The sequence below is a fragment of the Bombyx mandarina genome, chromosome 13 (assembly GCF_030267445.1).
Source record: "Bombyx mandarina strain Sakado chromosome 13, ASM3026744v2".
Classification (NCBI taxonomy): domain Eukaryota; kingdom Metazoa; phylum Arthropoda; class Insecta; order Lepidoptera; family Bombycidae; genus Bombyx; species Bombyx mandarina.
Genome location: NC_143220.1, coordinates 15,192,687 through 15,208,638, shown reverse-complemented (window position 1 = coordinate 15,208,638; position 15,952 = coordinate 15,192,687). Strand labels below are relative to the sequence as shown.

The window sequence follows — 15,952 nt, the reverse complement described above, 5'->3', positions numbered from 1 at the left end:
ACCAGGTTCTGAAAGTGAGCACGAAAGGTCCAATGACTGTCCAGAATGAGGCCGAGGTACTTCAACTGCACCCCGACCCCGATACGGACGCCTCCAACTACTATATGAGCATCGACAAATGGCACTCTCCGGGGCCTGTGGAACCACATGGCCTCGGATTTACTGAGCGCCACGTCGAGGCCTAATCTCCTGATTTTGCCGACGACAACGGCCACCCCAGCGGTAGCAAGACGGGCAGACTCAGCAAAACTCTCCCCCGGGCCACGACCAACGTGTCCTCTGCGTAACAGAATACGCTCAGGCCCGGGAGGAGGGCACCTCTCAGAGCGTTGAGCTGGCATTGTTGCGAATCTAATAGACCGTTAGGCAAACCCTTAAATAGGTACTATGACGACCAAATATCAATGAGAATTTTTCATCAACTATATAATATATTTCATATCGCATGTATGTAACTTTTATAATTTTTATTATAAATGTTTAATATTAACCATTGCGGTTAGAGTTCTAGCATTTGGTTTCTTATAGTTGTCTTCACAAGTACCTACATACTTTTCAGAATTTCCGATTTATAATTTTAAACTAAAATTGTTTACAATTAAAGCTGTCTGTGGACTATTATCGGGTAAGTTAGCAGATTGTAATAATGATATCTCCGATTTTGATCTGCAGTTACGGTTATGGGATCTTAAAGACTGAGAGCGTATATTACTGAAGTATTAAATATTCGTGGCCTAAAGGATAAGACGTCCGGTGTATTCGTGTTGAGCGATGCACCGATGTTCGAATCCCGCAGGCGGGTACCAATTTTTCTAATGAAATACGTACTTAACAAATGTTCACGATTGACTTCCACGGTGAAGGAATAACATCGTGTAATAAAAATCAAACCCGCAAAATTATAATTTGCGTAATTACTGGTGGTAGGACCTCTTGTGAGTCGGCACGAGTAGGTACCACGACCCTGCTTATTTCTGCCGTGAAGCAGTAATGCGTTTCTGTTTGAAGGGTGAGACAGCCATTGTAACTATACTGAGACCTTAGAACTCATGTCTCAAGGTGGGTGTCGCATTTACGTTGTAGATGTCTATATGTCTATGGGCTCCGGTAACCACCTAACACCAGGTGGGCTGTGAGCTTTTCCACCAACTACGCAATAAAAAAATAAAAAAACTTCCGTGCCTTTTATTCGATAGCAATATAAATAGCAGTATGAATGGCGATTTTTTGTGAAGCGCACCACCTCCCGAACTGATGACCACGACCACTCCGCCAAGAACGCAAAAGACTAAGAAAAAAACCCAGTGGCTGATATTAACTGGTGGGTTCGACGAGTGGTTGAAGTCGGTAAATACCTAAGTTTTGGCATATATGAGATCAAAGGCTTGTGGAGAGTATTAAGGCAGCGGCTTGGCTCTACCCCTGGCATTGCTGAAAGTACATGGGCGACGGTAGCCACTCACCATCAGGTGGGCCCTCTGCCTACAAGGGCAGGGCAATATAAAAAAAAAGGGAAACAAGCCTTTCTTTTGCTGTTAGTATAACGTATTGTGTATAAATACGACTAACTGACCAATTTCTGTGGTAAAGCAGTTATCTATATTAGTTAGAAGGAACAATCGTTCTACAACTCAATTGACACTTTGACAACAAATCTCGAATCGGTTCAAGGCATTCATGTTGTGATGTTTATTGTCTCCGATAACCACTAAAGACCAGGTGGGCCGTAAGCTATTACGGACTAACCCAGTCAACAGATTAAAATAATTACGAACTAATGATTAAAGTGCTTTTGTGGAACAGATTTTATTAAAACAATTCATCAAACATAAAATTTACTGCTTTATTTTTATAATACTTAGACATCCAGTTAAAAATTCCAAACGTCTACTATATAATACAGTAATAATTAATTAATAATAAATAGTGCTATTACAGTAATTAAAAAAAAAACATTCAACAATATTTACACTCTTAAAATTATGTAACGCACAGGAATTCCGCAAATGATTAGAACTAAAACGATATAATATAATAATTCTAAAAATAATTGAATACCCAAAAATTCTTTGAAAATTTACAAAAAAAGGAATGATTAGAAAATATTTTTTAATGGAATGTGTGATATGTTGAACAATAAATATCAAGTTACAAAACAATAATTATCTAAATGTATTACAATACAAATTACCGATGGAACTGACATGAAATTCACCAGTTTAGGAACTCTTCATAACAAATATTCATTGTATGTAACTTAAATACTTTGGTATACTATATCCAAACTATACTGTTGATGAAATAATAACAATCAACAATTAATAATAAAAGCCTTGAATCACAGTGAGCAGTGTGCACATTTTAAGTAATTAATTTCATCAACAAACGATTTTTACAATGTTTGCAAAACTATTTTGCCTAGCAGCATTATAAGTTTGACGTGTTGAGAATGTGGTCTTACAAATTTATTAATTTCCTTTTAAAATCGAGTAAAGTTTTAGCGATCATGCTTAGTGAGCTGTAGAGGTATATCGTTAGAGACTGGCGGTCGATGTCGATTCGGACTCGGAGATCTAGTTAAACTCTTATTCTTGCCACCTTCGTCATCGCTTTCATCGTGTACATTTATCTCTTCATCTGAGTCGGAATGAGATTCGTATCCCCGAGCTAATTGTATGGATTGTGCCGCCAAGAGTGCGGCGGCTGCCGAGTGCGGTACGAGCGCTTTGAACGCGCTGCTTTCCAACGCGGGATGAGGCTTGAACGTGCCGTCGAAGGCGGACTGTTGCGACAATGCTTTCAGCGCGTTACTATCGAATTGCGTTTGATGTGACAGTGCCTTGAGAGCGTTTGTATCTTGATGCGAGAGCGCTTTGAATGCGCTGTTCTCGCCGCCCATCTGCGGGGGGAAGGGTCCGCGCGGAGGGGACAGAGAACGAGAAGGGGAGCGCGAAGGAGAGCGGGCGGGGTGGCGGGGGGAGGAGCCGCCACCGCGCTTCAGGAGGTTCATGCGCTGGTGGCGCCTCCACTTTGCTCGTCTGTTGGAAAACCAAACCTGTCAGTAACGGTAAATAAACCAGATTAGTTACATGTTTTCAATTAATCCAAAGTATCAATATAAGAATTTTTAAAAAGCATTACTAGGATTAAGCACAAGTGCACATAATCTCCTAAAGATTAATATCACAAACATTGATGTTTACCTGAACCCGTGCTTCCGATAGCGACGTTTTCGAAGCGAGTCGTTCTCGCGTTGAAACGCAAGGATAATGTGACTTTTCGAACTCTTTTTCTAACTCTTCTAATTGGTCTTGACTGAAAGTCGTACGATTTCTCCTAAACTTTGGCTGTTCACCATCAAGAGACCCTGAATCGTCTCCGTCCACATCTGTAAAACACCAAAGGCGTATTTAGACATTAAAACAAGCTGTTTAATGTGATATTTTGTCATATTTAAAGATTATATTTCAATTACCTATAAGCCCTCGTCCTGAGGACAAATATCCTTGTTGTACAACGTCAGGGTGCGGTACTCCGGTTGGTGGCCCTGGAACTCCGGGTGGAAGTGACAGAGTCCCAGGAGGCCACACACCTCCCCCACCAGCCCACGGAAATGCTCCATACGGAGGTGGGGCAGCGTAAAGCCCATAGCCCGCTGCCCTGGCGAATTCAGCGGCAGCTCGTTCGGCCGCCCGGTTCCTTAGTATTCTGTTAATTGACGAGACGCTCGGCGCTGTTGCGTTTGTGCAAACACCTACGGCAATAATAATGGAATTTTAACTATCGGAGGGGATATAACTATGATCTCTTCAATTTTGAAGTCGTCGTGGCCTAAATGATAAGCCGTCCGATGCATTTGTGTTGAGCGATGCACCGGTGTTCGAAACCCAAGCGGGTACCAATTTTTCTAATGAAAATATGTACTCAACAAATGTTGACGATCGACTTCCACGGTGAAGGAATAACATCGTGTAATAAAAATCAAACCCGCAAAATTATAATGTGCGTAATTACTGGTGGTAGGACCTCTTGTGAGTCCGCGCGGGTAGGTACTTAATGCCCTGCCTATTTCTGCCGTGAAGCAGTAATGCGTTTCGGTTTGAAGGGTGGAGCAGCCGTTGTAACTATACAGAGATCTTAGAACTTACATCTCAAGGTGGGTGACGCATTTACGTTGTAGATGTCTATGGGCTCCAGTAACCACTTAACTCCAGGTGGGTTGTGAGCTCGTCCACCGCTGCCATTAATCAGCAACTCCCATTTGACATTATTATAGCACAGAGCCGTTCCGTTCGTATGATCAATGGTCTATACCAGGACTATCCAGAAAACGGCCCGCGGGCCGCATGTGGCCTACGGCTTGTTTTCATGCAGTCCGCGACGCATGCTTTAATCAGAAAATAGTTTTGGATATAAATAGTTTTGGATATAAATAGTTTAGATAATAGAATTCTTTGTCAAAACTTTTAATCAATATTTGGTATAATTTATCTTTATTCTTGTAACATTCCATTCCCATGACATAATTTAAAAGTGAAGCTATCTTTTACTATTATTGAGGAAATTCCCGGGAAGTATTTTGTGTTTGAAAATATATTTTTCAGCGGCCCTCCAGCTTTTGGAAGTTAATTTAGTAATAAAATAATAAGCTCAAAGGTATATAGTTTCGACAGCCCTGGTTCCAATCGCTTGAAACTCATTTAACCAAGAAATCTTAATTATGAATACTAGTATATGAGGGGTAAGCCCCACTCCGTTTTTGTACTACCCCGCCGGAGCCGAGTTAGCACCTACTACCTAGATCAGCTGAACTCATCCAATATCTATCTATACACAATTTTATTGCATTCAATTAATCTCTGAAATATAATAAATAAACCTAAGGCTTGGAGAGAGTCCCATCAGCTTTAGATTTTAGCAGAGGGGATAGAAAACTTTCAAAAAATTTACTACTAAACATTACTTTAATTGAAAATTTCCTAAATATATTTTTTTACCTAATAGTGACCGAGAATGTGCACAAAATATATAGAAGTGCGCGTTAAAACCAATGCGTCATTTTAAATCGGTGGTCATTATAATACATTTAATGCGTGCAGTCGGATCGCGTGCCAGCGCAGCCTTGAAGAACCATCCCATGCAATTTTCAGGAAATACTACAAATAAGTACCATAATTTAATCATAGTCTGCCCGAGAATAATTGTCGTTGAATTCGTCGAGCTACTGAGCAACTAAACTCGACGATCTTGCTAGACAGACTTTCAATGATATATAATTATTATAAAATTATTCCGCAATTTATTGGCCTCATTAAAATATTATTTTACTACTGATTTTGGTCAATAACGACAGACTGTAGCTATAAAGAAATATAATAGATTATTTAGTGAAAAAATATTTGCTGAGATACATTGCAATACTTTTTTTTTTGGAAAGCGCAATTTAATTAATGGTGACAAAAGAGCCACCATCAATTGCCTTAGTAATACTTTAGTGGAATCAATAGTCCCATTAGCGACACTACATTCATCGTCTTGAATGTTCAAAAGCAAATTGCTTGTATTTACCCCGACAAGATCCATTCCGTTTCAAAGCATGTCATTTGTTTTATGCTGGCTTCGGACAATTATTGTCAGAACAATAATTCAATATAATTGCTTAATAGAAGCTCTTTACACGTAGCACGCATAAATATTTCCGTGTATCGTTCTAGTTAAGAAAATTGCGCTTTAATTCGAAAATAAGGTCAAGTATTGTTTATCATAAGACCCCCATAATAAATAAAACTGAAAGGCTCTAAATATATTTTTGACTAACGGCCCGCACCGGCTCCGCTCAGGTCTTTAACAAAAACTTCAATGATATTTGACGTTGTTTTATTTTTTTTAAATAAAAGAACACTTATTGCGGCATAATTATAATAGTTAGACTTTTCGTAAAAACTTTTTGTTCTAAGTCGTAGTCCATTTTCTATCATCAATAGTTTTCGCAGGGCACGCGATGTAAAGAATATTTTAGGTAATTTTTTTACACCTTGGGTGGGTATATTGGAGTTTTAGTAAGGATCCCTGTTTTATTTCAAAAAAGATTATAGCCTATGTCACTCGGGAATAGTGTAGCTTCCAAACAGTGCAAGAATTTTTCTAATCGGTTCAGAGTAATTTCGGAGCCTATTCAATACAAACAAACACACAAATCTTTCCTTTTTATAATATTAGTATTAGTATAGATAATACAAAATACAAATAATACATTATACACAGTAATACAAACAAAAATTGTTGAGACCATCGCGATTTTGAGGCTCAATTTAATGCGGTCACCGTTGGTAATGGAGTCGTCGTGGCCTAAAGGATAAGACGTCCGGTGCATTCGTGTTGAAGCGATGCACCGGTGTTCGAATCCCGCAGGCGGGTACCAATTTTTCTAATGAAATATGTACTCAACAAATGTTCACGATTGACTTCCACGGTGAAGGAATAACATCGTGTAATAAAAATCAAACCCGCAAAATTATAATTTGCGTAATTACTGGTGGTAGGACCTCTTGTGAGTCCGCGCGGATAGGTACCACCGCCCTGCTTATTTCTGCCGTGAAGCAGTAATGCGTTTCGGTTTGAAAGGTGGGGTAGCCGTTGTAACTATACTGAGATTTTAGAACTTGTATCTCAAGGTGGGTGGCGCGTCTACGTTGTAGATGTCTATGGGCTCCAGTAACCACTTAAAATCAGGTGGGCTGTGAGCTCGTCCAACCATCTACGCAATAAAAAAAAAAAAAAAAAAAAAGTCCCATTGAGAGAAGTCGGAACGCGCGTCGACGCGAGCAATGTCTGACGTGTCGAATAAAACACAAAACGGTGCTGTTATAATTTACTCAAAACACAAAGCCTTATACAGCATAATGGTAATGATCAGTTTCGAAGCACCACTCATTGTTAACTTGTCTAAAATTACAAAACGTTACCCTCCATACAATTTGTTTGCCTTATAATCAGTGCGTTAAGATGATGCCTCGATAGAATCGCCTTCTACGCCAGAATTGACGTCAAAAGCTTGATATGCCTGAGAATAGAATAATGGTGACTAGTCATCATTTACCGGCCAAAATCTCTAATTATAATGGCAACTACTTTATTATTATTATTTTTTAAATAAAACAAACCGTTAAAAATCTGTTAACGTTTTGTGGGAGCTCACCGACGCGTCTCCGCTAGTTAATGTACCACGTCTTCTGTTCTCATAGACCACAAAAACTTTCAATGATCTTAAACAGAACGGTTAAATTGGTTTTTGTCTCTTAACAAGCATACCGGGAGGTATCGAGAACGCCGATCTACATAAATACGCGATGTTTTTCCATTTTTAGATACCTACTAGAGGTCCCGCAGTAGTCGAAATTCGACTATAACTAATTGGAATTATAAGTTTGTACACTATTATCATTGTATTTTATACTTCTATAATCACAAATTTCGCCAAGACTACACTATAAAAAATATTAACAAAGACAAACAATATTTAATCTATTCTCAATTTGACAACAGACATCAAGAACAAAAGTTTGACAATAAATAGTATGCATGCGTGTGTGCGTCAAATACATGGTATGTAGTGTGTGTAATGTTTTCTTTATTGATTTCATGTATCTTTTATGCATTATTTAAAAAAAATATTAGCATTGTGCACTTCTTCTCTATATTCTTTGTAAGTGTGGAAAATTTCATACTCCTCTGTCCGCGCAATTTTTGTAAAAAGGGATTCAAAGTTTTTGCTTCATGTATTAATATATAGATAATAGGCTCAGTTTTAATATTTTCGTAGTTCAAAAAAACAAATCTGATGTTCAAATTATATTTTACCTGATGTATGGATCTCCTGAGTTTCAATTGAGAACAGTTTGCAATATTTGAAGACTTAATGAAACCATTTCAATACGTCTGCCTTACAGAACAATGAAGGTAGTCAACACACAACATCGCCATTGATTGCTTCATGTTTTTTTTTTATTATTCTATATGCTGCGTACGTACGTCACTTTAACATTAATTGAGGTGCGATCAATGGGTATAGTTTTACTATTTGTTTAGAGAGAGATCATTATCCACCAACAGGTTGCAGGTGGGAATGCGATATCTATAATTGTTCTTTTAATGATTTGGGATCGAGCTCGGCTGCTTACATGCCTAGTCATGGTCATGCAATTTGTCTAAAGCCGTTTAATCATGATTAGTCACAATGGAGTCCGCTTCTATTAAACGGGTAGAAGCATTTAAGAGCTGTTTCGTTTTGTTCATGTTTTTAGTTTTTTTTCTTCTTCCAAATATGCCATTTCATATGTCATTGGTTATGCCATAGTTTGAAGTGGGCGATAGACGTATTAGAGATTGATAGAAAAAAAAAGCTAGTGATTGAGCGGCTGATTTGACGATCGCACCCTTAAAGAGAAACTAAAGAGGGCACCCCGACTTTAAATTTTATCAAACAACACCTCAGTTAATACGATCCACAAGCTATAGTCTTACAATTGGTAAAACACTGCCTAAACCTTTGTCGTAACAAGTTAACGCTTTACAATACTTGCATACGTTCCGTCATGACCTATGCAAGTGTGGTAATCCTACGTTTGTTGTTGTCATTATATGTATTACCTAATTATTTCCGAAGTTTCGCTCAAATTCCTTCGTGGCACGAAAAATATAAAATATTTGTAAAAATTAACAATAAAAGTGGTTTTATTTATTTCTACGACTCACGAAAACCGAAATAGTCTTTATTTTGCTGGATGTATTTTTGCTGCAGAGGTGGATTACTGATTTACTGCAGAAATAGGCAAGGTACTAATACCTACCTACCTCTGCCGGCCCATGAGTCAACGTAACAGTGAATTAATACCTTTAATATTTAAATCATCTCTATTGCTCTTCTACATATATTCTTACTACACCGATACTTTTATCGCGGATCTGCTAGAAGTTAATTCTTATAGAAATAAGATATTAATAAATATTTCTTATAGAAATAAAGAATAAAATTTTAATTTAGTGGATTGTATTACAGTTCATTGTTATATTGTATGTTTAATATTTTATGTACAAAAAAAATGAGCTCAGGAAGCGTATCATTCTGATGTCAGGGTAGCCCGGTATGCTTTGGAAGATATCGTCTCGGAGAATTCCTCAGAACTCTTCATATTTCCTATAAGCTTTCGAAGCCTAATTAGTAAGACATTCACTGCAGTCACATAAGGTGATGAGAATTAGCTGAGATCCATATAATTGGGACAGGTATCATTTTTTCTTCTAAATCTTATCAGGAACGGCTTCCACAATTTAGTAATAATGTCATCACTAAAGGACGTGGGAACCCACCACAATTACATCCCAAGAGAGTCATGGACAGAGAAACATTTAAACTGTTTTAAGGCCATGACCACGACCCTCAGTAATGAGGAAACCGACGCAAGGAGGAGTCATCACTAAAACCGTGCCCCACAGATTCTATAGCTCAGTACTGGTATAAGTTACTGGTATTACGTATTATGATCACATATGAGTAAGATTGGTTTCTAGTTTCTAGGATAGGAGTTATAGTAATACAACTAGACGTATCCGGCTGTTGCACGCACCTTAACTTTATAATTAAAAAAAAAACAAAATGTGTGCAATTCACACGTGGTAGAAGTGAAACCTTCCAAAATTAAAATACAATTATCCTAAACGTCTTAAGTATATGTAAAATTTTGTCATTAGTAAATAATTGTAAGGTAGCGCCCTCTGTGAATTGATATTTTAATTTCACGTATAATCCTAAATTAAAATTCACTACAAGAGCTTTCATACACACGTTAGTATTAAAAAATCTCACAGATGACGCTGTATTATGTAGTATGTATGTAGTATGTATATTTCTGTCTCATTCTTTGCTGGCTTCATCCTACACATTTTTGTATTTGTGTCTCTTACCTGTCGTTTTTTCCGTTGCATCCGGTTTGAAATCACAACGATTCTAAAGAAGTTTTCACTTCAAAAACAATGAAACATTTAGCATTTTGCTGAATTAAAAAGTTGCTTGTCTCACTCTCTTGTAAATAAACTAGAAGCTGCATATCTGTTGGTACGTAAATGACACGTTCTCAGTGGGTCGCGTTTCCGATTCGGTGGTAGATTCTGCGAAGCAAGGCTCTTGCTAGGGTTCGTGTAAGCAACAACGTCAGGTTTGAGCCCCATGAGCTCAAATACTCGCCCGGTTACACTGACATAGCCTCTCAAGGCTATCGGCTAAGGTAGGAGAAAAAAAAAACAAAATGAATACACTATGATAGTTATCATAGCAAATTTACGCGGCTTCCTGGGCATTTCACTACGATAGAAGCTATCTTATGCGTTAATCCAAGATATAAACTATATTTGCGCGATTTTCGTTCGGTCCAGATCCGTTCGGCCATTGTTCCGTAATTAAGTTACAAGCATCCAAATATGGAAATTTTCATGTTTACAATATAAGTTAAATTACAATTTATGAAGGGAATGACAAAAAGAAAGCATTCCACTATGCGAATGATATTACTCGGTATACCGACAGACTTTTTTTTTCCACAGGAGAAAATCGCCGGATCCCCACCCGCGCGGCAGATGGGGTATGTGGGAGTTGAACCTCACTAAAAACTCCTGCCGCTCACAACCAACGCCCCACCCCGGACCGGGCCGGAACCCAGTCGGAGCTATTGAGACGGCGGGATAAGTTTGACGCAGAGCACATTACATCCATCCCGCCGTCCCACAGACGCCGGACCGGCGGCCGCCAGCGTCACGACCACCGGTTCCCTCGGTCAGCGGGCCGAGAGCCCGCCTTGATGGCGCCGCGTTACACCTTCCCCGCCAACACACACGCCGCCTCGAAGGACACGGTGCGATATCCGCGGATGACCCTGATGGTAACGGTGCGCTGCGGCCGGCGCAGAAACCGAGCCATAGCGGCCCGGTTACGTGGCTCAGCCCATACAGGCGCACCATACAGGGCCATCGATCGCACCATCCCCGCGTAGAGGCGGCGCACAACCTGATCCGGTCCCCCAATATTCGAGAGCAGCCGGCTCAAAGAACCGGCCGTCCTCATCAATCGAGGGACCAGCTCCACAAAGTGTGCACGAAAAGCCAGCCGGCTGTCCAACACGAGGCCGAGGTACCTCAACTGCACCCCGGCCCCTATCCGGACGCCTCCAACAACGATGTGGGCATCGACAGGTGGCGCTCTCCGCGGCCCGTGAAACCACAGAGCCTCGAATTTACTGAGCAATACTGACAGACTAGGATGTTATTGTTCGTAATTTATATTATATTTAACTCTAGTTTCTGTGTCGATAGCTCAGAACATAGATAGCACAGACGGGCATTCATGTTGTGATGGCATTCAGCCCCAGCTTAATGTGAGCTCCAATCTAACATGGTGACTGATGAACTCAAATCAGATCATACACAAAAAATGACTTGACATTGTATTATAATATAATACAATACATCGAATGTGCAATAGAATCGCGCATTTTAATACACCTAAAATCCCTTATTCTATTTATAACAATAGATCGTTTCTTATCACTGGCGTCTTATGCATCTTATGATTGGTAATGTAGAATAGGGATCGCAGCGCATAAAATAAAACTTCCACTGTTCCAAAATCTTCTGTTATAATAATAATTTAAAAATTAATTAACACTTTTACTATTACTGGTGGTAGGACCGCTTGTGAGTCCGCGTGGGTAGGTACCACCGCCCTGCCTATTTCTGCCGTGAAGCAGTGATGCGTTTCGGTTTGAAGGGCCCCACCCTTGTAACGTTGTAAAGCCGTTGTAACTATATTGAGATCTTAGAACTTATATCTCAAGGTGGGTGGCGCATTTACATTGTAGATGTCCATGGGCTACAGTAAACACTTAACATCAGGTGGGCTGTGAGCTCGTCCACCCACCTAAGCTATAAAAAAAAAAAACTTTTATTACGCCTTGCTCATTTTTTAATCGTCTTCGCCATCTTCCTTTTCTCTGTCATTCTGTCTGTGATTCTCTATCCCTTTTCTTTCCGCTGTCTGTCACTCATATCTTAAAGCTCCGTTCCAAACTCTTTTCATACGTTTCGTTCTTACCAATCCTACAGTAATTACTGAAAACATAAACAACCCGAAAAATACTTTATAGTAAATAATAGGATGAAGCCTCATCGAACAGAATCCTAATAAAAAGCATATCGTTTTCAAAACTAAACGAGGTGTTTTGCGTTTTAGTTGTTAAGAGGGTACCTGCCTAAAAGCGTGGCATGTCCAAAGATAAAGCTCCACGGCGCCGTCTGGCTATAGACTGTTTAATCGGGTTAATTTATCGATAATTGACGGAAAACCTTTTTGTTTGTACTGCCGGGAAGTAACAGTAATTGTCACGCCTTTGAAGATTTACGCTCGTTTCTAAATTGAGACATTAACAGTCGGATCTCGTGCCTAATGGTTCGGAATGAATTTGTTTGTTTTACTCGTACCGGTTCTTCGATAGACCCGTGATCCCTTAATTCGACGGATATGGCTTTCCAAAATTAACATCAATTAGTTACTGACGAATCGTATTGGCAGTTGCGGCTATTTAATTTTTTTTCGTTAAAGTTTGTTTGACATTATTTTTATTCGCTTCTGATTAACGATATTAGTATTGAAATATTCAATGTACATAATTATGTTAAGTTAAGCATTTCCCGTAAAACAGCCTCAAGGCAGATAATTATTTTACGTTAATTGTGTCGGAAATTACGTAAGTATACCTAGATCTTAATACCTTAATAGTTTCAACATAAACAGTAACTTCAACTAGAAAAATAGCCACTATCACTGGCGTCTTCGCTAATAAAGAAGTTTAAAAAAAAGCAAAAACAATTTTAAAAAAAGCCGTATTTCATTCTGGTTTAATGGGTTGGGGAAAAGTCTTTTCGCATTATAGTATTTATGAACTTGTAATAAAATCTCTTCGGCTATACTATTAGTTTCTGGCTGGTTTTGGTATCATTAAAAGTTTAAAAGAAGATACATAATTCGTAATTCCAAAGTCAAATTAGGAAAATGTGTGACTTTTATTTATTTTTCCTACTGTCAAGATGAGTGAATCTAATGAAGAAATTCGATACATTTGAAAATTTTACAACAAAAAAGTAAAGATGCAACGCAAGCCGCAAAAAAAGTGCAGTGTCTGTGAGAGTAGCACAAATTTGGTTTAAGCGTTTTCAATCCGGAAATTTTGATGTCAAAGATGCACGTCGCTCTGGTCGCCCTATTACGGATAAAATGGACGCCATTTTTGAAAAAGTGGAGCAAGATCGGCATATCAGTAGTTACGACGTAGCTCAAGAACTGGGAATTGACCACAAAACAGTTTTGGCGCATTTGAAAAAAACTGGGTACACAAAAAAGCTCGATATTTGGGTACCTCACGAGCTCACTGAAAGAAACCTAATGAACCGTGTACTCGTTTGTGATTCTTTATTACGACGTAATGAAACCGAACCATTTTTGAAGAAGCTGGTCCTTCTGCGACCTTTTTCGCACGTTCTAATCGTACGTGATCCGATTGTCGACGAAAAAGGTCGTGATCAAAAACCGGCCAGGCTTTACAGACTGTGGCGAAACCTGGATTAACTCGCAACAAGGTGATGCTGTGTGTGGTGTGGGATTGGAAGGGAATTATTCATTATGAGCTGTTACCACCAGGCAGGACCATCGATTCTGAACTCTACTGCGAACAACTTATGAGATAAAAGCAAGAAGTTGAGAAAAAGCGGCCGAATTAATCAAAAGAAGGAGTGTGGTTTTTCATCATGATAACGCTAGACCTCACACATTTTTGGCCACTCAGCAAAAATTAAGAGAGCTTGGCTGGGAGGTGTTAATGCATCTGCCGTATAGTCTTGCCCTTGCACCTTCAGATTTCCACCTGTTTCGGTCTCTTCAGAATTCTTTAAGCAGTGTCAGGTTAACATCACGAGAGGACTGCCAAAACCAATTGTCGCGCTATTTTGATCAGAATCCCCAAATTTTCTATAGCAATGGGATCATGTCCTTACCTACAAGATGGCAAAAGTTATCGAACAAAATGGTACCTACATACTTTAGTTAAATGTAAATAAACTATATTAAAAAATATTGTGAATTTTCTTAAAAAATGCGAAGAAACTTTTTCCCCAACCTATTATTTGCAAAATAGCTCACGCTCCACCTTTCTTTAGGTGTGATTAAGCTTATGTTTAATCATAACGGTCATTTCCAACTTTATCAGAAAGGGGATTTAGTAGATCCCTCATGATGTTACAATGCTGTAGTCATATATCGTCGGATTCAAGACCTAGATCTACTTGAAGATCTACATTCCTCACGTACTATGGACTCCGACGGCTAACTTAAGGAAGCAAAATTCTCAAATTTGGAGGGAATCTATGTGAGTATGGGCCCAACAAACGAACACCGCGCTCGCACAAGTAATTATGAGGCGAATGCGAATTTTGCAAAATGTTACTTTATTTTGTAGGAGATGTGGAAACTTATGCGAAAAATACGTATTTAGAATTAAAATACCTTCTTCTAGAGTCAAAGTACTTAAGTGAGATTTATTACTACGCTCGAGACGAAAGCACTGATAGTCTTTATCCATTAGGCCACGAAGCTTCAGTTAGTATTTGTAGCACAGAAAAATAGAACGACGAAGTGAATTCTATTAAGTAAAAAACAACTATTCTCAAACATACAGCAACAAATTAACTTTAAAATGAGTACCTACGAAAATAAATTACACAAAAGTAGTACCACTGAAAATAAATCGATAATTTTGTGATACGTTCATATGGTTAGTTACGAACCGGAACTTTGATTCGAACGTCTCAAAATATCACGTCCTGAACGATTGGAATTAGTTAACGAGTGAGTGGCGTCACGTCGTCTAAATGAATTATTGTTGGCTTTATGGGGAACATAAAACGATGAGATCGGATGCAATCAGGCGGCACCCGCGGCGTAGACGGAGTAAAAAGGTGTCCGAACCGGCAGGGGGCCACTCGCAACCGTCGCGCTAAACGCTTACTCCCCGCAACCTTTCCTACCTATTTCAATTAGCAGTCATTGCTCACCTTACAATGAGCGCTTTGCAAATGTAATGAACTTGAAATTCAACTTAAAGGCACACACGTAATTAAAAAAAAGATGAAACACATTTCTCTTGGCCAAAAAAATGTAATTTTTTTAATGGCTGCGTTGAAATTTTTGAAGTCTTCTTATATCTGAAGTTTAGTTCATTCTCCTTAATAAGATATCGTGTCTTAAGCGGCAATACTAGATAATACTATGTAGATAGACAATATAGATAAATTAACTGATAATTTTCATTTTGATATGACGCCTTTTTTTTAACTCAAAGGAGCCTTAATTAAGGGCCTAAACAGTATTTCTCGAGCGCTATAACCTCTATTACTAGTAAGATTTAAGTATGAACTATACCGCTACCCTGGTAAATTTGACATCTAAGAATCGCTCTTTTAAAATTATGTTCAGTATTTATTAAACCATCATCACTACCATCGAATTCAAAACTTCAAAATTTAAGACTTAAAACAACCAGATAACACTCAATCAAGTACGAATAATACTTACTATCTACTTATCACAAAGGGGAACAGAAACGGTTTATCATCTTATAGTATAAATGAGTTAAGTACATGCATCGATTAGGAGATTGTAGTCAATAAATGAGTTCAAAAATCATGAGCGTGACGCCCGAAATGACCGGCTACAATGTTAAGGCGATGCACTGCTGGGAACCAATTTAATACTGTAACAAATCAATAAATGTATCGGTTTATTGGAAGCTGTGTAGAGATCGATTTGATTTATTTCGACCGTACAATGTTGGATGAGATGGGACCTTGTTAG

The 15,952-nt window shown here is 38.8% G+C and overlaps 1 protein-coding gene across 1 annotated transcript in view; it reads right to left on the bottom strand.

Annotated features, from left to right (window-relative positions):
- Positions 1 to 1,822: 1,822 nt before the first annotated feature.
- The window catches only part of LOC114248513 (paired box protein 6 homolog), a 45,541-nt gene continuing 31,411 nt past the window's right edge, over positions 1,823 to 15,952 (bottom strand). The window contains exons 4-6 of the mRNA XM_089732363.1: positions 3,476 to 3,754; positions 3,204 to 3,388; positions 1,823 to 3,055 (exon numbers count right to left, since the gene is read on the bottom strand). Of these exons, the coding sequence (XP_089588489.1) occupies positions 2,498 to 3,055; positions 3,204 to 3,388; positions 3,476 to 3,754 (1,022 nt within the window). The 3' untranslated portion in view covers positions 1,823 to 2,497. The remainder of the gene's footprint in view (positions 3,056 to 3,203; positions 3,389 to 3,475; positions 3,755 to 15,952) is intronic.